Source organism: Eulemur rufifrons, chromosome 3 (genome assembly GCF_041146395.1).
Source record: "Eulemur rufifrons isolate Redbay chromosome 3, OSU_ERuf_1, whole genome shotgun sequence".
Classification (NCBI taxonomy): domain Eukaryota; kingdom Metazoa; phylum Chordata; class Mammalia; order Primates; family Lemuridae; genus Eulemur; species Eulemur rufifrons.
Genome location: NC_090985.1, coordinates 82,109,212 through 82,132,381, shown reverse-complemented (window position 1 = coordinate 82,132,381; position 23,170 = coordinate 82,109,212). Strand labels below are relative to the sequence as shown.

At 35.5% G+C, this 23,170-nt stretch overlaps 1 protein-coding gene and 1 non-coding gene across 11 annotated transcripts in view; one reads left to right on the top strand and one right to left on the bottom strand.

Moving 5' to 3' along the window:
• Window positions 1-23,170, top strand: part of TERF1 (telomeric repeat binding factor 1) — a 41,601-nt gene that overhangs the window by 5,759 nt on the left and 12,672 nt on the right. Inside the window, exons 2-9 of one of the 10 annotated variants that reach the window (XM_069466358.1) lie at window positions 1,726-1,821; window positions 7,499-7,620; window positions 9,100-9,186; window positions 13,576-13,725; window positions 14,845-14,957; window positions 17,954-18,013; window positions 19,614-19,708; window positions 22,702-22,714. In XM_069466358.1, coding sequence (XP_069322459.1) covers window positions 1,726-1,821; window positions 7,499-7,620; window positions 9,100-9,186; window positions 13,576-13,725; window positions 14,845-14,957; window positions 17,954-18,013; window positions 19,614-19,708; window positions 22,702-22,714 — 736 coding nt within the window. Of the gene's footprint in view, window positions 1-1,725; window positions 1,822-7,498; window positions 7,621-9,099; window positions 9,187-11,384; window positions 11,406-13,575; window positions 13,726-14,844; window positions 14,958-17,953; window positions 18,014-19,613; window positions 19,713-21,903; window positions 21,923-22,701; window positions 22,715-23,170 lie in introns of all 10 variants that reach the window. The other 9 variants (XM_069466361.1, XM_069466362.1, XM_069466364.1 and 6 more) reach the window with 9 other exon arrangements.
• LOC138382277 (small nucleolar RNA SNORA64/SNORA10 family) lies at window positions 14,280-14,413 on the bottom strand. Its single transcript, XR_011233366.1, has one exon. It is a non-coding gene; the product is annotated as a small nucleolar RNA SNORA64/SNORA10 family (small nucleolar RNA).

Sequence of the window (23,170 nt, the reverse complement as noted above, 5' to 3'; positions counted from 1 at the left end):
GTGGAGCAGTCAGAACATTACAACATAAGCTTTCTGTCTTAAGTGGTGCAGTTCATGGCTCCTCAAAACAATTACAGTAGTAGCATCATAGATCATAGATCATCATAACATACATAATAGCAGCAAAAAAGTTTGAAATAGAGAATTACCAGAATGTGACACAGAGAAATGGAGTAAGCACATACTGTTGCAAAAATGGCACCAATAGACTTGCTCAATGCAGGGTTGCCAGAAACCTTCAATTTGTTAAAAAATGCAGTATCTGCGAAGCGCAATAAAGCAAGGTATGCCTGTATTTATCCTTCATTGCACTCATTACAGCTAGTTATATAACTTCTTGTTTAATTTGTGCCTTCTCAGCATAAAACCTTTTTGAGAGGCAGGGACTGGTATCTTATTTCTTAATTCATCAGCTTCTAACACAGGTTAGCAGTAGATGTTTCAATGAATATTGAATGATTTGTGTTTAAATTTTATGTAAATTTTTTACTTTCTTTAAATCCTATTTAATTCTATTATGGCTGTATTTAGTCCTGATAATCTCTGGTATAGCATAAGATTATGGCATTTTAGAATTGAAGAAATGGGGAAAATGTATTTATCTTATCTGCTTAGTGGCTGCAGGATTGCTCTTTGGTTTGCTAGTTATTTAAGCTTTTTGTATATACAAATCAAGCCCTGGGTGAAGTATAATGCTAACAGGGTACCTTAGTGGCTTAGGTTAGTATTTCCTTGGAGAAGCCTTCCCTGACATCCCCTCCTCACAAAAGATAAACACACTCTAAGATTTCTGTGTCATATGCTTCCATAGCATTAGCGTAGCCTTCTGTACTTGTCTTTTGCCGTTTTTCATATTTTTACTTTAGTAGTTCAATCATTTGTCTCTCATTGCTACATGGTAATAAACTCACGAAGGCCCAGGAACATGGTTTACTCACCATTGTATGTGGTCACTATCTGATACATCTGGGTGGTCATTCAAATATTTGTAAGTGTTTTAAAAGTATAGCTTTGGCTGAACACAGTGGTTCATACCTATAATCCCAGCAATCTGGGAAGCTGAGGTGAGAGGATCACTTGAGGCCAGGAGTTTGTGAGCAGCCTGGCCAACATAGTGAGACCCCGTCTCTACAAAAAATAAAGAAATTATTCGGGCATAACCCTAACCCTATAGGTGGTACGTATAGTTCCAACTACTTGGGAGGCTGAGGCAGAAGGATTGCTTGAGACCAGGAGTTGGAGGCTGCAGTGAGCTATGACAGTGCCACTTGTACTCCAGCCTGGATGACCTTGTCTCTAAAAAAAAATAAATATAAAAGTATGCTTTGTAAACTGAACAGATTCTTACTTAACTAAAACCTTGACAGAAGTAATATAAAATACTATAATTAAAGAGTTTCAAGGTATAAATAAGTTTTCAACCAATAATTTGACACATTTTACCATTTGGATCTTAATCTCCTTTTTTGTTAATATAGAGTTCTACCTGTGAAAGTAATTTTAAATATTTGCATGTGAAACATTAGTTATATTTTGCAAGAAAAATGTTCTTTGCTATTTTTGTTCTGATTTTTTTAAAAAATTGACCATAAATAAAACATGTAGATCTAAATTTATGATAATTTTTGTAAGATGTTTGTAACTTGTTGGTTAACAAACCATACAGTGGCACTATTGAATTAAGTTTGATTTTATTTTAATAAAATTCACTTTTTTATTTTTCAGCTATTATTCATGGACTATCCAGTCTAACAGCTTACCAGTTGAGAACTGTATACATATGTCAGTTTTTGACAAGAATTGCAGAAGGAAAAACCCTTGGTAAATACCTGTTTTTATCTTATATTGGCAATATTTCAATCTATGTCTAAATGTAAGAGAATGAGAAGAAACAGATGGGAGCTTTTTTTTAATTTTTTTTTTGAGAGTTTGCACACATCTTTCTCAAACTTGATCCTGCTTAAACAGAGTGCTAAGTTCTTCTGTCCCCTATGAATTTCAGATACAGTAGAATGGGTGTGGGGCCCCAAAATTTATATTTCTAAGTTCCTAGGTGATTCTGATGCTGCTGTTAGGGAACCACATTTTGTGAACTTTATCTTTAAATTTTATTCACTTTAAATTTTATTATATGGTAACTTTGTGGTGACTCCTATCATACCCTGTTTTTTACTGGTAACTATGATACTTGAAGCTTTTTATTTGAACTTGATGTTAGGACTTATTTATATAAGTAAATATAATTTATAGCTATAATCTTTCTCCCTTGTCCCCATAGTTCATTTTAGATTATAACGGGCAAGCCTGATTCAATTTATCAGTAATTTGGCTGATATTTACAACATGATCATTTAAAGGACTGTTTGATACAAATAATTACATAATTATATTGGTTTTTATATTTTACAAAATGTTTTCCCAGCAATCCTGAGTGGTAGGCAGTACTTACATGAAACTGTTTACTTATAAACATGTTGTATTACATAAAATCCCACTGTATTAGTACCACTGTCAAGGCCCTTACTAATCTAGCTCTGGTTCTTATATCCTGCTTTGTTTAGGAGGTAAGCTTAGGTCTGGAGTTGGTTCCAGGGCCATAAGTGGATAGACGTACAGGCAGAATGGATGTAGAGGAGAGAGGACTATAGGCCTGGGCCTGTTGCTGAAGAAGACAGGCTGATGTGGACACCATTGGAAAATTCCAGGCCATGTGGACCATAAGATAATGTTGTTGTTAACAGGGTTGTTTTGTAAATTAAATGTGACAAAATACTTGAAAGTGCCCAGCAGTGCTTTACATGTAGCAGTTGCTCAGTATATCTTAGTTTCATCTCTCCAGAAAAAGGCGGTGGGGGCGGGGGTGGGGGAATCCAGAATTTGTGTGTGACCCCATGGTTTCATCTTGAAATTCACTAGCATCCCCTTTTGGGTATATCGTAGATATGATAGCTAGGCCAGGGTTGACTATCAAGAATCAATATAGGCCGGGCGCGGTGGCTCACGCCTGTAATCCTAGCTCTCTGGGAGGCCGAGGTGGGCGGATCGTTTGAGCTCAGGAGTTCGAGACCAGCCTGAGCAAGAGCGAGACCCCATCTCTACTAAAAAAAAAAAATAGAAAGAAATTATATGGACAGCTAAAAATATATAGACAAAAATTAGCCGGGCATGGTGGTGCATGCCTGTAGTCCCAGCTACTCGGGAGGCTGAGACAGGAGGATCATTTGAGCCCAGGAGTTTGAGGTTGCTGTGAGCTAGGCTGACGCCACGGCACTCACTCTGGCCCGGGCAACAGAGTGAGACTCTGTCTCAAAAAAAAAAAAAAAAGAATCAATATATTTCACTATAATGGGTGCAAATGAGGTATCATTTAAAATTTCATTTTAATTTATGTATTGGATTTTCAGCTATGCATAACACTTCTGTATATTTTTAGTGGTTGCTCTATAGTCACACTGCTTAATAAAGATAGCCACTTGTGTAATTTAAAATTTTCTGATAGCTACGTTAAGAAAAGTAAAGAAGTATGTAGAAATTAATTTTAATAATATCTTATTTAACCCAGTACTTTAAAAATTTGTCAAGTAATCAGTACAAAAATGTTGATGAGATATTTTATCTTTTTTTGTAGTAAGTGTTTGAAATCTTACAGTGCATCTCAATTTGGACTAGCCACATTTTAGCTGCCCAATAATTATATATTGCTAGTGGCTACTATTTTGGCTTTAATCTCCTACCCCATATAGCTATACAGATTTCTTTAAGGGGAAGTGTTTGTTTATGGCAGGCTCTCTTCTCTCTTAGGACTTTCTCTGTCGAGATCTGTGAGACTCTGGGAGATTTCCCTGCCTGTCTTCCCCAGCCTACTGTACTGCCCTGGAACTCAACAGATGTCCTATGGAGAAAAATCAATCATGTGCTTGCAGTTCCCCTGCTTTCCAATCCACCAAGTTAGCCCTGGAAACCACCAGAAGCTTTTCTCATTTCTCTTTCTCCTAGTAAGCTCTACCTGCCTGTAGTATACTGGAAACTCAGCCTTATCTAAAATTAGCAAATAGGCCCAGGGAAGAAAACAGCTGTAAATAATCAGTTCATCTCAGAAGGGATTCTTTTTCTCTCTGGAATTTTAGTTCATCTCAATCTCATTGCTTCTATAGATATCCCATGTCTTTAGCAGCATGATTTTGCATTTATCCAACTTTATCTCACATTTATAAGAAGGGAGACAGATTAGTGAGAAGGGTTAGGTAATGGTTCTTTCAGTCAAGAAAGACTTCTTAGGAAAGATGAGTATCAAAATGAGTTTTTGAAAGAAAGAAGGCAGATGAAAAATGAGGAAGAAAGCTTAGGCAATATACCTTTGTGTTTTCATTCCACTACTTTATACCATGTATTCTAGCCATAGCAGCCATATTGCTATTCCTGAAATACTTTTTTTCTGAGACACAGTAAGTAGTTTTTAGGGTCCCGGCGTCTGCTTCTGCCACTTGTTAGCTGTGTGACTTCTCTAGGTCTCAAATCCTGTTTTATGAAACAAGATTAGCATAGTGCCTGACACTGGGTGTTAATTATTGGGGTGACTATCTTTTGTACACCTCTGCCTTATCTTCTGCTACTCCATCTTCCTGAAATGTTCTTCTCATCCTTGTCCTCTTCACTTGGTTATCTTTGTCCTTAATGCCCCAGTTCAGATGACTTCTCTGTCATAAAGGATTCTCTTCTAGTATCCCTATTTCGAGTTATTAACCTATTCCTCAAATACACTAGACTGTGCTAGAGAGTTTAATCAGTCTCTGGGGGGTGGGCACAGGCATCAATATTTTTTAAAAGCACCTCAGATGATTCTGAGATATAGCAAGCATTGAGAACCACTGGCATAATACACAATTCTAGTAAAGTATCAGTTATATTGGTTTGTCTACATGTGTTCCTCCATAGCTAGTATGCAAGTTCCACAAAGTCAGGAACTGTTTCTTCTTTGTTTGTATCCCAAGTACCAGGCCCAGGGTCTGGAATATAAAGAGACTTAGTGTATGAATCAATATATATTTTTATATCTAAAATTGGAAAAACAATTAGGATTAGACAATAGAAAATAAAGTAAAAATACTTGAAACTGGTTATATTTAAACTTCCTGCTCACTTTAGTTTTTCATTTTTTTTTTTTTTTGAAGCAGAGTCTCACTCTGGTGCCAAGGCTAGAGTGCCAAGGCGTTAGCCTAGCTCTCAGCAGCCTCAAACTCCTGGGCTCAAGTGATTCTCTTGCCTCAGCTTCCTGAGGAGTACCTGGGACTACCAGCACACGTCACCACGTCTGGCTAATTTTTTCTATTTTTTAGTAGCAACGGAGTCTCACTCTTGCTCAGGCTGATCTTAAACTCCTGACCTCAAGTGATCCTCCCACCTTGGCCTCCCAAGGTGCTGGGATTACAGGTGTGAGCCACTGTGCCTGGCTCACCTTAGTTTTTCAAGTAAATAAAAAGATATGCTATTTAAAATTCTTTTCAGTATGTGTATTTGTTGCATAGTTGCTGTGAAACTAAAACTGTGCTGGGAAATAGAGGGGTTTCAGGGAATATATTTAATACTAAGTGGCTACTGTCCCCCAGAATTTGAAAAATGATTATTACGCATCGTAGAGTAAAAGAGGGTTTTTCTTTTTTTTTTTTTTTTTTTTTGCCTTCAAAACGCTTAAAATGCTAATAAAGTTGTTGAGGTCAGTATAAGTCTAAAATATTATAAAGCATAAAAAAATAGGAATAGAAATACAAGAGATTTAGGGAACAGTAATTTCCTAGTCACTTAGCTGGAGTAAGGAAGGCATTCAAGAAAGAGGTAGAATTTGCACTATGCCTGGAAGGATTGCTAGATTTTGTCAGAAAGAGAATATAAAAATGATATTCTGATAAAACATGAGCATTATTTTGAAAAATAAACTGTAGGTTACCTGAATAGCAGAACTCTTGATTTCCATGCTCAACTTCCTAAACTTGCTCCTCACCCAGGCTTCCCATGTTAGTAAGTATCAGCACCGTTTATTCAGTTAAAACCTGAGAGGCCTCCATTTTTCCTCACACTCTAAATGCAATCCATTAGCAAGTCTTGTTCTACATTCAAAATAAGTTTCGAATCAGACATCTACTTAACCTCTTCCATCTTTCAGATGGCATATATCTATCTTGCCCACTGTTCTAGCAAACTTACCATCTTTCTGCCCTTTGAACACCAAACTCTCCTCCTCAGGACCTTAGTGCTTGCCGTTTCCTCTGGGATGTCTTTCTTCCAGACCTCTGTGTGATTGTTCTTCACATTATGCTGTTCTTAGCTCCACTGTCATGTCCTCAAAGAGGCCTTTCCTTGCTATCGTATCTGAAACAGCTTTGCCTCTTCCACCACCATTCGTGATCCCCAGTATACTTTTTCTTCTTTCTAGCCCTTGTTACTCTGAAATTGTATTATTTGCTGATTTATTACTTGGCTCTCCCGTTAGCATGTAAGCATCATAAGAATGGGGACTTTGTCTCATCCACTGAGATACTCTCAATTTTTACGTGAGTGGCTATACACAGTGAGGGATCAATAAATGCTAAGTGCTTATTAAATGAACTGTTGATTATAGGTGCAAGACATGTAAGACATACATAGTGAACATTCTTTTTGGTTTTTTTTTTTTTTTGAGACAGAGTCTCACTCTGTTGCCCGGGCTAGAGTGCCATGGCGTCAGCTTAGCTCACAGCAACCTCAAACTCCTGGGCTCAAGCGATCCTTCTCCCTCAGTCTCCTGAGTAGCTGGGACTACAGGCATGCACCACCATGCCCAGATAATTTTTTTTTATATATATATTTTTAGTTGTCCAGCTAATTTCTTTCTGTTTTTAGTAGAGACGGGCTCTGGCTCTTGCTCATGCTGGTCTCAAACTCCTGAGCTCAAACAATCCTTCCGCGTGTGAGCCACCATGCCCAGCCCATAGTGAACACTCTTGAGTGCCAGATTGAGTTGTTTGTAATTTGCTCATTAGTTATGAGCTGTTGTGAGTCTTTGTTCAGAATAACTTCATCAAAATTGTTCCATTAAATATTATCTCATTAAATAGTCACATAAATCCTGTGGGATAGTATTGTCACCATTTTACAGGGGAGAAAACTGAGGTTCTATCTTGAGGATTGTCATAGTGCAGTTAGATTTACAAACCATTTAAGAATTCTGTTACTGTGACACTTGATGTAAAATGCAGTTTAATTTAGTCCTTAAAATCAATATTTTAGTAAAGAAAAGCTTCAGATGTTTTATAATCTTGTCAAACTTGTTTCCAGTTGAGATTGACTAATGAGCAAATTAACTTACAAAATCAAATCACTTCTCTAAACTGGTATATATGAGAACAGTGCTAGGCACATAGTTTATACTTAGTAAATATTTAAAGGAATGCATTTTTAAAAAACAACAAAGTAAGGTTCTATTTAGCTTTCTAAGTTACTTATTTTTGTTCTGTTTTAAAAGATGCACAGTTTGAAAGTGATGAACGAATTACACCCTTGGAATCAGCCCTGATTATTTGGGATTTAATTGAAAAGGAACATGACAAACTTCATGAAGAAATACAGAATTTAATTAAAGTTCAGGTATGGGTATTACTTTGTGCTTATAATTATTACTTTGCTAGAAAATAAAACCATTTAACATCCAAAAGAAATTAAGAGGAACCTAGTGGAAGTTGGGCAGTAGTAAAATTCAATATAATCTTTTTCTCTAGAAATTTGACCTTTGGTTTATAGTCTTAACATGAGTGGGGCTGAAACTTAATTTTTCATACTTAGATGTATATTGCCCCCTTGTTGCGAAAAATATACTGCATCTATTTAAAGATCAAACAACCTTCAAAAACCCAGAATTTGTGCTCTCCCAATTTCTATTTAAAGGTTATAAATATGGAAAAAAGATAATATTTTTAATTAGTAAGTTTTATGATCAAGAATGTGTAAAATTTTAACCAGATAGAGAGAATTTTAGTGAACTATTTAAGAGTGAGAAGCCAAAAACATCACTCAAAGATATAATAGCAGGGAAAATGTTTTGCTGCTAGCAGTCAAAGCAAATATTAGTTTATGTAACTTTCTTAGTTAAATAAACTCATTTATTTAGAATTTTAAAACATTCTTTATGGGTTGTATGGGAGAGAGAACCAAGTTGGTTCCTCATCTTCCCAAGAATTAATGTGACTTTCAATAGAATTAGGACCTGAAGAGAAGAGAATGAGCAGACAAATGACTGCTTCTTTTAAGAATTCGACCCAGGGCAAAAAGATTTGTGATGTTATCCTAATTTTGGGGGGCTCTAGAGGAAGCAGGCCATTGTTAGTATACTACTATAAGTTGAATGGATAAAAACAAAGTTTATAGCAAACATTTAATATATCACTTACTATTTGCCAGGCACTGTTCTAAGCACTTTCACATATAACTCTTTAATCCTTATAACAATTCTATGAAATAGGTACTATTTTTACACCATTTTACATATAAGGAAACTGAGGCACCAAGTGGTTAAGTAGCTTGCCAAGTTTACATAGCTACTCAGATGGTAATCGTGGTAACATATTGTGCCACATACAGTATCAGAAAGCCAGTGTGTGAAATCATTCAAAAGCATCTAACTTCTAGGTTTCTATTAGTGATTTTCCAGGGATCCTAACTAGCAGATTTTATATATCCTAATCATCATAAATACCATCTACCTCCTCTCTCATTTCCCTTTTTACTCAAAATTAATATTTAGGTGGGTCCTGAATGTATATAGTATAGCTTCTAATTTATTTTTTAATGCCTGCTATTAATTTGGCCTAAAATAGACATAGAATGCTGAACATTTATTAGTAAATATGTGTAAATATGCATGGGACCAATGAAAAATTTTCATGTCTTTTCAAGTCATAGTTACTTCATTTTTAAAAAAGTATATTCTTAATCAAATCAAAATTATTAAATTATGAAAATGTTTTAAATGAGGTATTTTAGGCTTATCCTAGTTATTTCAATAATTAAACAGTTACTAGATATTTTAAAAAGCAGTCTAAGGTATGTATGTGTCACTTTCTCTTTTAGGCTATAGCTGTGTGTATGGAAAATGGCAATTTTAAGGAAGCAGAAGAAGTCTTTGAAAGAATATTTGGTGACCCAGACTCTTACACGGTAATTGTTTAAATTAAAGCCATAGAATTTTAGCACTGTTTATATGGAATGAGGAAAACTGAAAGAAAATTGGAGGAGAAAAGGAATGGTTTATCTTATAAACAGTATGAAAAAATACTGTGCAAAAGAAATAATAGTGCAAGTCACATATGTAATTTAAAATTTTCTAGTAGCCGTAGTAAAGTAGAAGGAACAGGTGAAACTAATTTTAATAACATTTTATTTAACCCAAATCTGTTGTCTCTCACTATTCATGGGAGATCGGTTTCAGGACACCCAAGGATACCAAAACCTGTGGATACTCAAGTCTCTTACTTAAAATGGCATAGTATTTGCATATAACCATGCACATCCTTCTATATTTTTTAAATCATCTCTAGATTACTTATAATACCTAATGCAAGATACATGTTATGTAAATAATTGTACTGTACCGTTTAGGGAATAAGGACAAGGGAAAAAGTCTTACATGTTCATTACAGATACTTATTTTTAAATATTTGTCATCTGCCATTGGTTAAATACACAAATGCAGAACTCATTGATATGAAGGGCTGACTATATATTAAAAAAATTTATTTTAACATTTAATGAATATAAAAAAATGAGATATTTTACATTCTCTTTTTGTACTGTTTTCAAAATCCAGTGTGTATTTTATACTTGTGGAACATCCAAATTCAGACTATCCACATTTCAAGGGCTCAGTGGCCACATGTAGCTATTAGCCACCATATTGGGCAGGTATAGAAGAAAATGTTACAACTTGGCTTATTTTTCTGAATGGTTTTTTTTTTTTTTTTTTTTTTGAGACAGAGTCTCACTCTGTTGCCCGGGCTAGAGTGAGTGCCATGGCGTCAGTCTAGCTCACAGCAACCTCAAACTCCTGGGCTTAAGCGATCCTACTGCCTCAGCCTCCCGAGTAGCTGGGACTACAGGCATGCGCCACCATGCCCGGCTAATTTTTTTTTTGTATATATATATTTTAGTTGTCCATATAATTTCTTTCTATTTTTAGTAGAGACGGGGTCTCGCTCTTGCTCAGGCTGGTCTCGAACTCCTGACCTCGAGCGATCCACCCGCCTCGGCCTCCCAGAGTGCTAGGATTACAGGCGTGAGCCACCGCGCCCGGCCTGAATGGTTTCTTATGTGATCATTGTTAGTTTTTATGTGTGTGGAATGTTAAAGTCAATGGATCTTACCTTTTTAAATATTAAAAACAAAGTGTTACTGGAGTGAATTAAGCTTATTCAAAGGAAGAAAAGATGTTTTTTTTACATTTTTTAATGAGTTTTTTTTTTTTTAAGAGATGGAGTCTTGCTATGTTGCCCAAACTGGCCTCAAACTCCTGGGCTTAAAGGATCTTCCCACCTCAGCGTCTCAAGTAGTGGTTTTTTTTTTTTGTTTTTTTTTTTTTTGAGATAAGGTCTCACTCTGTTGCCAGGGCTACAGTGCAGTGTAGCTCACTGCAGCCTCTTAGCTGCAGCCTCATAGCTCACTGCAGCCTCAAACTCCTGGGCTCTTTCACTGTGGTCCAGGCTTTAAAAAATAAGCAAAAACCTCACAGGCTCAAGCAATCAGCCTCCCAAGTAGACTACAGGTGCACATCAGTGTGCCCGGCTAATTTTTTCTGTGTTTTGTAGAGACAGGGTCTTGCTATGTTGCTCAGTTTGATCTTGAACTCCTGGCCTCAAGCGATCCTCCCACCTCAGTCTCTCAAAGTGCTAAGATTATAGGTATGAGCCACTGTACCCAGCCAGGGTAGAATTTTTTAATGAACTTTTTATTGAACAATAGTATACCCCTAGAAGAGTACATGCCACAAGTATGTAAGTAAGTGCATTTTCAGTAAAGGAGCATACCTGTGTGACAGGGCTCTAGATCAAGAAACCGAACCTCAATAACACCCTCCAGTCACTTGAAGAAGTGGTTACCTTTTCAAAGGTAACCACTACCCTGACTTGTACCTGCCAAGACTGGTTTTACTTGGTCCTGAATTTATATAATGAAATTATAGCAAGTTTATATTTGTAAGATTGATTCATGTTGTTGTTTATAACAATAGTTTGTTCATTCTCATTGTTTCATTGTATGAATATACAATTATTTATTTATCCATTCTGTTTTTGGTGGACATTTCAGTTATTTCCAGTTTTGGGCTGTAACATCCTTTTTTTTTTTTTTTTTTTTTTTTTAAGATGCAGTTGTACTCAGAAGAGGTAACATCCTTTTACATGTTTTTTGTAGAACAAATGTATGCATTTCTATTGGATATATTGGATATATACTTAGGAACAGAATTGATGAGGCACAGGATATGCACATATTCAGTTTTAGTAGATAACTGCCAAACAGCTTTCTGAAGTAGTTATGTCAATACCTCCAGTAGTGTGGGAGAGTTCCAGTGGCTCCACAGACCTTATATCTGTGGTTTTCATTTTAGTCATTCTGACAAATATGTAGTGCTGTCACATTGAGTTTTAATTTCTATTTCCCTAATGACTAGTAAGTTTGAGCTTCTTTTGATATGCTAGTAGATAGGGTTGGAGGGTGACCACCTTAATCTAATAAGGGATTGGGCCTGGTTGAGAGTATGTTGCAGTTTTGGTAAGGCTTTTTCTATCTCTAATTTGACCTTCTTCCTAGGGTATAACCCTCCGGAAATGTCAACTGGTAACCTGATATGTATATTAGGTTTGCTGCCCCTGTATTTTTTCCTTAGCACTATGCAACTACTGAAAACTCCATTCTGTTTGTACCTCAAAGAATAGGAAAACTTATGGCCAGTAAATGTTAAGAGGTTAAGAGAAAGTGCTTAACCTCGCTAGTATTAGTCATCAGGGCAATACCAAGTTTTTATTTATATATATACACACACACATACACACTTCTAGGGTAAACACATATACATATGTACACACACGCATATATTTCTTTAATGGAGTGTAGTAGACATGGACCAAGTAATAATATTGAAACACCATTTCCCATCCCTGAGATTGGCATCAGATAGAATGTCTTAGAATACTAGCCATTGTCTCAAAAAGTCACATGATCAGACTGCCTTAGACTGGCTGCTGCTGTAGCTTCCTCTCAGGAGTATAAATTGGTACTTAAACTTTGAAAAGCATTTTAAGAAAATCTGTAAGCATGTCTTCTATCCAGCAATTCTACTTCTAGATAATACCCTAGAATAGGTGTTTTCCCTTTTACTGCACCTTTTAAAATCCATGAAGCTTTAAAGAGAAAAACAAAAAACTCAGGTCTCACTGAGACAATAAGGTCTGGCATCGAGCCTGAGAAGCTTTTTAAAGTTATGTAGCTTTTATTGTGCATCCAGCATTCAAAGAACTACTGTCCGAGAAAAACTTGTACTGTATACAAGAAGATATGCAGAAAAATGTTTAAGAACTTTGCAGTAATAGCAAATAGCCTAAGTCCTTCAACAGACTTGAAGGATGGATGAATAAGTGATATTTTTCGTCAATATAATGCTATACAACAGTGAAAATAACTAGTTCTACAAATGTCAAATCAGCATGGGTAAACATAGAGTTGAGTAAAATACAGCAAGTTTCATAAGAAAACACATATTATGACACCATTTGTATAAAGTTAAAACCATGCTAAGCAATACTACATATTATTGATACATACATATGTAGTACAAGTAAAGAAATTCATGGGAATGGCATATTCTAAATTCAGAGTAATGGTTAAGTGAGAGGGAAGGGGATACAATCAGATCAGGGTAGTAAACAGGGGCTTTAACTGTATTGATAACCTTTTTTTATTTCTTTTACTGGGTAGTGGACACTCAGGTTCATAATATTCTTTTTATTTTGTGTATGTCTGAAATATAAAATATTTAAAAAATCATGAGGGGCCAAAAAAGTCAGAAAAAAATACATTGGTGGACCATTTAAAATAGAATTTTAAAAATCTCTTAATTGTATCTCTTCTAGTACGTAAAGTGTGTTTTTTTTTTTTTTAAGAAATGGTGTCTTACTCTGTCACCCTGGGTAGAGTGCAATGGTGTCATCATAGCTCACTGCAACCTCAAATTCCTGGGCTCAAGTCATCTTCTTTCTTCAGTCTCCTGAATAGCTGGGACAACAGGCATGTGCCAGGACACCCAGCTAATTTTTCTATTTTTAGCAGAGACGGGGCCTTGCTCTTGATCAGACTGGTCTTGAATTCCTGAGCTCAAGTGATCGTCCCGCCTCGGCCTCCCAGAGTGCTAGGATTATAGGTGTGAGCCACTGCACCCAGCCCAATTTTTTCAGTTATGACAAATTATGTAATATATGACAAAATTTCTTGTGTTTGCAATTTTATTTGTGTGATTTATGTTAATATATTTCTTAATACATATTCTGTTTTCTTTAGCCTTTAAAAAGGAAATTGCTTATGATAATCACTCAGAAAGATACATTCCATTCCTTTTTTCAACACTTGAGCTTCAACCACATGATGGAAAAAATTAAGACTTACGTGAATCACGTGCTAAATGAAAAGTCATCAACCTTTCTAATGAAGGTATACATATTATTTCAGATTGACTCTAATAACAAACTTAAGAGAAATTGTTATAATAAAGGAGAATGCTTGAAATAAAAATCCTTAAGAACTAATCAGAATTTTGTCTAGTGGTTTTATAATAGAATATGATAAAATGTTATAATTAAGGAACCTAATTAAAGGGCTTATGGGTGATTTTTGTAGTATTTTTGCAACTTTTCAAAATTAGAGTTGGGGAAATTTTTCAAAATAAAAAGTTGAGGGGAAAACTTATCAGAATGAATTAAGAAAAAAAAGAAAATGCAAAATGTAGTTTTAATTTAAGTAAATTTTAAATTTTGAACATTTTTGGGGGAAAGTAAAATTAGATTAAAAGAATCTTTTAAAATTTTTTTCTTTTTAAATGAAAATAAAAACAACACAAATAATTAGCAACACCAATTAATTTAAAAACAAGACTTTATTCCTGTTCAAAATGCATAACCTGAATCGAATTACATGGAAACATCATAGAAAAACAAATTGAAAGATATCCTACAACATGATTGGCCTGTATTCTTTTTTTCTCCAGGACCTGTTGCACCCCTTAAGGAAAAAAAGGCCACCATAAGGCCAATCTGAGATCCCAAGGAGATCTTTTCTCTCTCTCCCCATTACGAAAATCACACAGATAAAGCCAAGTATGACTATGCAGAATTGAGAGAGTTAAATTTTTTTAAATAATGTTTTATTCCCCATCCTGGCCTCAAAAAGTTTTAAGTTAATATGTTGTTATAGTGGAGTATCTGATTGATTTGAGGTAGTTTTATTTCAAAATATCTGGAAGTTTTAATTGAATTTTTTTAAGTAGCATCTTATCTTAAAATTGCCTAGAAAGCATTGTATCTGTCAAATATATTTACAAGCAAAGAACCTCTCCCTAATGCTTATAAACCAAGCAGGTGGCTAAAGTAGCTGCTGGTGGTATCATAATTATTAGTGAAAATAACTACACAGTGTCCTTCATTGGTCTGTGAGCAGATACTTTGGCTATGACTATCAAAGAATTAGAAGGCTTAATTTTATGCTATTTGTTTAAAATGGCTTAATGCATTTCTTCCTATCTCCTCACCCCTTCCACACACACCCTTTTTTAAGGCAGCAGCAAAAGTAGTGGAAAGTAAAAGAACAAGGACAGTAATTTCTCAAGATGAACCTAATGGTAATGATACTGAAATGGAAACTGAAGCTAATTTGTATGCAAGAAAAAGGTTTGTAAATTCATTTAGTAATATATTCTTTGTCTTTTGAATGTTCTGTCTTTATCTAAAAGTGATGTCAGTGAGCCTGTATTATTAAAAATAACATGAGTAGTGGGTATCTCACTGATGATTAACATTGGGATATTTGGCGTACTGTAGCGTTATTTTATGACCTATGCAAATTATGTATGCTAAGCAAAAATAGTGAGAAAACATTATAGTTTAAGTAATGTGGGTAATTTCATTTACCACTCTCACTGAGGGTGTGCTCAGGAATGAGGATGAGGTTGTAAACCTGAATGGTCTGTGCCCCTTAATTGTTCCTAGATTCCACACGCCCTCGTTATATGCCTCATTCTGTTTCACTATACTAAGAGTTAATTCTAGTTTTTTAAGATAGTGATATTCATGTATATTCTCTAAGGGTAAGCTGACCAGATTTGCTCCCGTGCTGGAAGGAAATAGGTTGTGTCGGTCCTATATACTGAGAGACATTAGTTCAGTCTCCAAAATTATTTTTTTCTTTAGGGATTTTTCAAGAGTGATCTTTTGCTTTAGAAACTAACCCTGTTAAGGAAGATATGACTCTATTATTATAAAGATCTTCTTTTCTATTGAACCCATGGTCTGTTCCCTGTTATTCCACTCTTAACCCGAAGTCAAATCCCTGTGGTCTCTGGATGGATGTATTTGGCAATGGATGTAATATTATTGTTCTTCTTGGGACCATGACTTGAGTGCTGCAGGGACCCCATCTTAACTACTTACTTAGAGGTGGAGATTGGTGTCAAACTTGGATTGAAGCTCAGCAGTCCCTCCTTTTGTTCCTCCTTTGAGTGCGTGACCTCTTCCCTGGTATATCCCCCAAAGGCTGTACCCAGAGTCTTATTTTTTTCTAAAGCCCATTTTGAGAAGTAGGGATTCAGTTTTTATGGGCTCAGTTGCTGCATTTTGTTTGGGAAATCAAAGTTTAATGATTCTAAGGCCCCCACTGCATTCTGGTGGCCAAACCATACTGCTCAGTGTAATACTGCTATAAGATAAAAACTCATACCATGGTTCTTACAGAGAATGAGCACATTTCCTAGTACTCTCCTGATGTCATACCACCCGCTTACTTCAAATGCTCTCCTAGACACAGACACAGTGCAATCAGTGTGTGTAAAACAGAACTCTCATGTTCTCATCTGCCACTCTACACCCTGAAACTTTCCTGCTGGACCTTACATAGCCAGTTGTCTCTCCAAGTATTGAGAATCCCATCTCAGAAATGCTTCTCCAATCATTCTTATCATTTCTATCCTAGATTATTACATAGCTTTGTACCACACAAATCTCTCCTTGACATAAGTTCCAGAGTTAGCTTCCACAAAAATAAATCTGTTTAGATCGCTTTCCAGCTTAAAAACTTCTTGGCTCCTGTTTCCTACTAGATGAATCAGAATATATTGGCATGGCTTACAAAGCCGTACATAGCTGTGTTCTATTTTTTTTTTTTTTTTCATATAAAATCTCATCCCTAAACATTAACCCCTCCCTGCCCACATACATGGTACTTTTCTGGCAACACAGAATTACTCCCTGATCTTAAAATATAAATTTTCACACTTCTCCCCTTGCTTAGTTCCTTCTATTTTGAATTCTCATCTTTTTATTCTCTCCAAGGCAAGCTCTTATTTGCCATTCAAAGTCTACCTCATAGATCACCTATGTGAAGTGTTGCCTGGCTCTCTGATCAGTGTTGTCACTTGTATGCTCTCATAGCACCAAGTCATAACTCTCTAAAAGGACTTGTCTTGCATAGTAACTTGTCTGTTCACCTGTCTGTATCTCTCACTAGATTAGAATTCTTTGAAGGTTCTTAATTACCTTTGAAGCATCTTAATTAGCTTGGTAGCCATGTGCCTTGTTCATTACCATGCATACATTAGAATTTGTAGTGCAATAGTTACAGGAAGCAAAACTAAAACTAGAGCCAGGGTAAAGATCAAGAATCAAGCAAATATCAAAACCATCCTGGAAGCAGAACTGGGGCAAATAAAACATGAAATCACCAGTATCAGGACAGCAACCAATAGGATGCAAGTGAAGTAAGCATAGAATCAGAAGTGTGATTGTTTTGCCAGAATGGTATAAAATAAAAAAAAAGGGGAGAGGGGAGGGAATGTGATTGTGAGGGTCAGACAAATGCTAGAAAAATTAAAACCCTCAGGTTATCAAGACTAGACAAAATAAATAGTGTGCTCTGATAGAGCTTATACAGTTGTCCCTCAGTATCCTAGGGGGACTGATTCCAGAAATGTGCTATTTGCATATAACATGTACCTCTTCCCATGTACTTTAAATCTTCTCTAGATTACTTATAATACCCGATACAATGCTGAAGGAATTGAGATGGACAGCCTCATGGAGATGTTAGTTGAGCAGGATATTGAAGGATGGTTAAGCTTGTTATAGATGGATGGAAGAGCAAATATCATTTTAGGAGAGAGGACTAGTACCAGTGAAAGCGTGGAGGTGTAAGTGGTCATGCTGTGTTTGCGGAAGCTGTTGTAACTACAGCAAAGGGGAATTTATTCAATTCCCAGAGGTGCCATTGGAGACTGTGGGGAGGATAATAAATTAAAATTGAACTCACCAAATTATATACATTAAACATGTATAGTGTTTTTTGTATATCAGTTATACCACAGTAAAGCTGTTTAAAAAAAAAAAACTTGAATTCATGGGAATAAAGAGCCATGGAAGAGTTTTTGAAAGAGTGTTATTATGAATGCTTGACTACAGCATTAACTATGCTTAACTTATATTTGGAGAAGCTTGATTTAATATCTCTTATAAGCACATCTGTGCAAAAATTAGCCATGTTGTAATGCACTATGTTTCAGAGTTTCTTTCCAAAGATATTTTTTACAAATTAAAATATGACTTGACTATATGGAAAGTACTATCCTTAAGAAAGCTTCTTTTGTTTACATTCTTACAAATTTTTTCTTCTTTTAAAGTGTTAGTGACAAACAGTCTGCGGTAACTGAATCCTCAGAGGGTACAGTATCCTTATTGAGGTGAAGTAAATTGACATTTTCTTCTCTTTCAAATCTTTGAAGCAATTCATGCAGACCTAAATATGTTTTAATAACTACCACACAAATGATATGATTTAAAGAATATTGCAGGGTCCTACTTAATAATAGGTGTTCAAGACCCTGACATACCTTGAATTTTAAAGTGCAGAGATCTGCTCCTGGGACCCTGGGTTGTTTCACATTGTTTCTACAAGGCCATTATTGGAATACATGTATAGGGAATACATAAGCTTAAAGCAGATGTTTAGTAAACTCTTGCTTTATCATAGAAACAAAATCATATTGCTGGGGCAGAAAGGGGATGGGGGTTACATTTCTGATGAATGTCCCAAATTCCAATTTATTAAATTATTTGAAAAACCGAATTTGATCTATTAGGAATGCTGTGACAGACAATATATGTCCAGAGAGCAGATATTCTGCATGAGTAATTTCGAAGATAGGGCAGTTGGGACCACGAGTGGAACAGTGGGAGGGGGCAGCTGACTTGGTATGGAGGAGATCACTGGACTTGAGAAATTGAGAGGCCAGGATGTTATATGAGTTGTCCATGATAACACTGAAATAGTTCATTTATAGCAGCACTTAGGTGTAGAGACAGATCTGTGAATGATGGGAAGTGTTTGGAAGGATAGTGAATGGCTGTGAAGCATAATAGAAGGTGATATACCTCAGTGGCATGAATCCTCAAGGGCCGAGGTTTCTATGGAAGCAGGATTCTGAAAGTGGCATTCATTGGGAAATGAAAACTACCACCTTTGGGTTTTGGAGGGTGGAAGATTAAATCAGTCTCTATTTGAAAAGGCCACAAAAGAGAGAAATGTTGTCCTTGGCAGGGAGAGCTAGATTTTACACAAGGCAAAGAGGTAGAGAAACTGAAGAATGGCATCTAGAAAGCACAATAAGAAGTTTTGGGAGGGAGGGAGCAAGAGAGAGAAGAGAAGAGGGAAAGCACTAGCTGGTGGCATAGAATACTTGTAGGAATAAAAGAATAGCTAAAAGAGCCTATATTTTAGGTAGAGATAATTGATGTAGCTTCCTAAGCCTAGGCAAACTGCCTTTTGAGTCCTAGTTTTCTACTTAATAAAATTCGAATAACACCAGCTTTGCAGTGTTGTCAAAATTATGCCACATCCTGTAATTCCAAACAGCCCTACCTTTCAAAAAAGTTCTTTTTGGAAACTATAAAGGTAATCAAGTGATCTCTGCCATCGTGTAAAGGAATTTTCAAATTTCTCTTTGGGGAAATGAACTTAGAAGCCACAGGAGAGAACGAAAGTTAATACTTTGTAATTTGAAGTTTTTTTTCTCTTGATCTGTCTAATTGGAAGGCCAAGAGAGTCTTGATTTCTGAGTAGATGACGTGGAGAAAATAAGAGATGGGAGAGAAGGAAATCTGACAACAGAAATTTTAAGAGGCCAAAGGTTAAAATGGGGCACTAGCAAGAAGAGCACCAAAAGAAGTGGGCCAAAGTATTATACAGCATCCTAGAACAGATTTAAGACAAATCATCTAACTTGTTTTCATAGCTTTATTAATCTTTCTGGAACCAGTCACAAGCTTTCATGTTTTATTTAGGTCTCACAAGAATCTCTTCTTATCTAAGTTGAAACATGGAAGCCAGCAACAAGACCTTAAAAATAAGAAAGAAGAAAGAGTGGGAACTTTTCAAAGTGAGTGCTCATATTACAATTTTAGAGGTGGAGAGGTGATGTGTCTTCAAACAATACAACTGTTGATCTAACCACTACAACACAAAAACACATACTTCAGAAAACTGAAACACAGGCCTGTAATCCTAGCACTCTGGGAGGCCGAGGTGGGAGGATCACTTGAGCTCAGGAGTTCGAGACCAGCCTGAGCAAGAGCGAGACCCTGTCTCTACTAAAAATAGAAAAAAAAATTAGCCAGGCAACTAAAAATAGAAACAAAAATTAGCCAAATGTGGTGGCAAGCACCTGTAGTCCCAGCTACTCGGGAAGCTGAGGCAGGAGGATCACTTGAGCCCAGGAGTTTGAGGTTGCTGTGAGCTAGGTTGACCCCACGGCACTCTAGCCCAGGCAACAGAGCCAGACTGTCTCAAAAAAAAAAACAAAAAAACCAAAAAACGGAAGACTAAAGCACGAAGAAGTTAAATGTCTTGACTCATAAGGTTAATTAAATTGGTGATTAATTTAGAAGGTTAAGTATTCTAACTGCCTAGCTTAAAGTTCTACCTTAACTATATTTGGTTACTTCAAATACAGTCATGTGCTGCATGACAATGTTTTAGTAATTCATTAATAGTGATGCCACATATATGATACCAGCTCCATAAGAATATAATGGAACATGTATAGAAATCTGATATATGGTGCTTGATATTGGCATTGCAGATCAAGTAGGGGAAATGATTGCTATTCAGTAATGGTGCTGGGACACCATTACTAGTTTTCCATATTCAAAAAATAAATATACGACCTAGGTTTGTGTAAGTGCACTCTCTGATGTTCACAATGAAATCACCTAACAATACATTTCTCAGAACATATCCTTGTCATTAATAATGCAGGACTATGGTTACTTTTCTGAAACATAAATACGGTTGATTCTCATTATTCATAGTAGTTAGGTTCTATAAAGTCTGAGAGCATTGAATTAGCAAATACTAAATCATTACTCCTAGGGGAAATACAGGGTTAGGTTCCTGTGAGCCTGTGGTCACAGCATTTTTGTGAACTGATCAATACATAACCTTGTTTTATGCGTGTTTCTGTTTAAAGATACTTTAATATACATGGTTGACTCTTTAATGTTGAATCACTGCCAAGAGCACTGTATAACTCAGGTCTGAATGAAGCTTATGGAACACATATATTTTCTCTGTAAAAATACCACCTCTTGCACTTAGGAACACTAGATAGCACTTCAGTGCTACACGTGGGAGCCATTTGGAACAGTAACAGCGCCAACAAAAAGCACAAAAATGCAAAAAATCTGTCACTAAATAAACCATGAAAAAGACACGTTTTTAGTATGAGAGCTGAAAACAAGGCAGAGTGTTTTCTTGTTTCATCTCAGCTGTGGAGGTGTGCATCTGGCAACTTAAAATTCTTTATTGCTTTTCATGTGCCCATCAGTGACCCCTCAGAGTGCTATATTGATTTTGGAGCTGGACAAATTTTAGTGAGTAGGTTAATTTGCATACAGAATCCATGAATTATTAGAATGACTATATATAGAATCTGTATACTCTTTATTGCATTTAAACTTTATTATTTTATAAAAAGGCATTGCTGGATTTAAAAAAAACAATACCCAAAAAAGAAAAAAAGCTTCTTAAGAGCAGTCCATAATTAGTTTCAATTATAATTTTATTACTTACAAGTTCTATCTTAGGTATATATTCATTTAACAACTGTTAAATTGTTATTGGCCCTGCATTAATATCCTAGGTACAGTACAAATGCAGGGAGTTTTAAACTTTATAGGTTCAAACCTAAATACTTTTAGATCAAAATAAAAATAATAGCTATAATAAAATTAGTTTTATTTTATACTCATAAGGTACCAACTTGATGCCAGGCACATAGTAGGTGTGCAGTAAATATTACTGAATAAATTTATTCATAACTGATAGCTGATGATATGCACACTATTAGCTAATATTTGTAAATACAATTCTCTGAAACATTTACATTCGTAGGTATTGTTCTCACTCTCATTTTAAAGATGAGAAAACTGAAGCTCTTAAGTTATTTGCCTAATGTTGGAATTCCAAAATTGGTTTTCTACATCTATTGCTGCAAGATAGCTGGAAATCATAATTCTAAACTAGAATAATGTGAGTATTTTTCTGGACTTACAATTTCATAGTACAAAATTCAAGGAAAAGGAAACATCAACTTGTTTATGTTCTAGATAGTGCATCAGTAGTTCAACTTTGTTGAAGACTGTAACCTCATTGTAGAGCAGCTTGACATTGACTGTAGCCATTGAGCCTATAAAGTCTTCTGAGTTTTAAAAAGCACATTTAACTTTTTGTTAGATGTCAGTAACATGTACATTTTTTAAAAATTCAATTGACCTAAATGGCACCCAGGTGTCCTGTCTTTATAATTAAATAATATTAGTTTTGTTTGTGCTAAACCTTTTTTTCAAAAATTTTTTTCCGAAAACAAATTTTTATTTTGTAAAATTGGCATGTGCTTGGGGGAAAATCAAGTAATTCAGAAAAACTGAAAGTATAAACCAAATCACCCAAATTCCTTCTCTGCAGAAAAACTCACTAGCATTCAGCAAAATTATGATTAATATTAGAATTAAAAGTTTTTTATATGTAAACTCATTTAATCCTCAAAACAATCTTAGGAGATCAGTGCTTTCTTATTATCTTCATTTTACAGATGAGGAAGCTGAGACAAAAAGAAATAAGATGCTTCAGTTACATAGTATTTGAAGAGAACCAGAGCTAGGATTAGAAATCAGACATTCTTATTCCAGAGCCCATTGCTAAATGGACTGCCTCAATAGAAGAATGGATAGATTCAAAGCAAATAAAATAAAAATTTAGAAAAATGTGATCATTACATGTATTACTTGAAAATATATTTACATTTAGTTTTTAAAAAGTAAACTAAAGGATTCAATGAATTTCGGATAAATGTTTCACAAGAAATAATATCAGTAACCTATATTACCCCTCCAAAATAATGAAATGTTTTTCTTGATACTTGGGGAGGGGGAATGAAATGCTTTGAGAGGTTGGATCTGGTTTCTTCTGTAACTTTATACTGTTGATTGATTTGATTTTGGCAAAAATCTATCCCACCAATCCCTAGTTTTTCTGAGTTATTTTTTATATAATCAAGGTTTGTAGCATTGTTTTCTAGCTATAATTCCCATCGTTGTTTAATTTTTTTTTAAATTGATTTGTTATTCATAACTAGTCCTTTGGCCAGAATTCCCCAGAATTCTCTCATTCTTTCGCTCTTCATTTTGACTTACTAAATATTTCTTGGTTAGGCTGGATTTTTTTTCAAAGAATGCCTTAAGGGCACTATAATTTCTAAATGTTCACATGCAGAAGAATGTCCACTCTTTTTTGCTTAAAAGGAAATTTGATTAAATATAATATTCTTTGGAAATATTTTGAT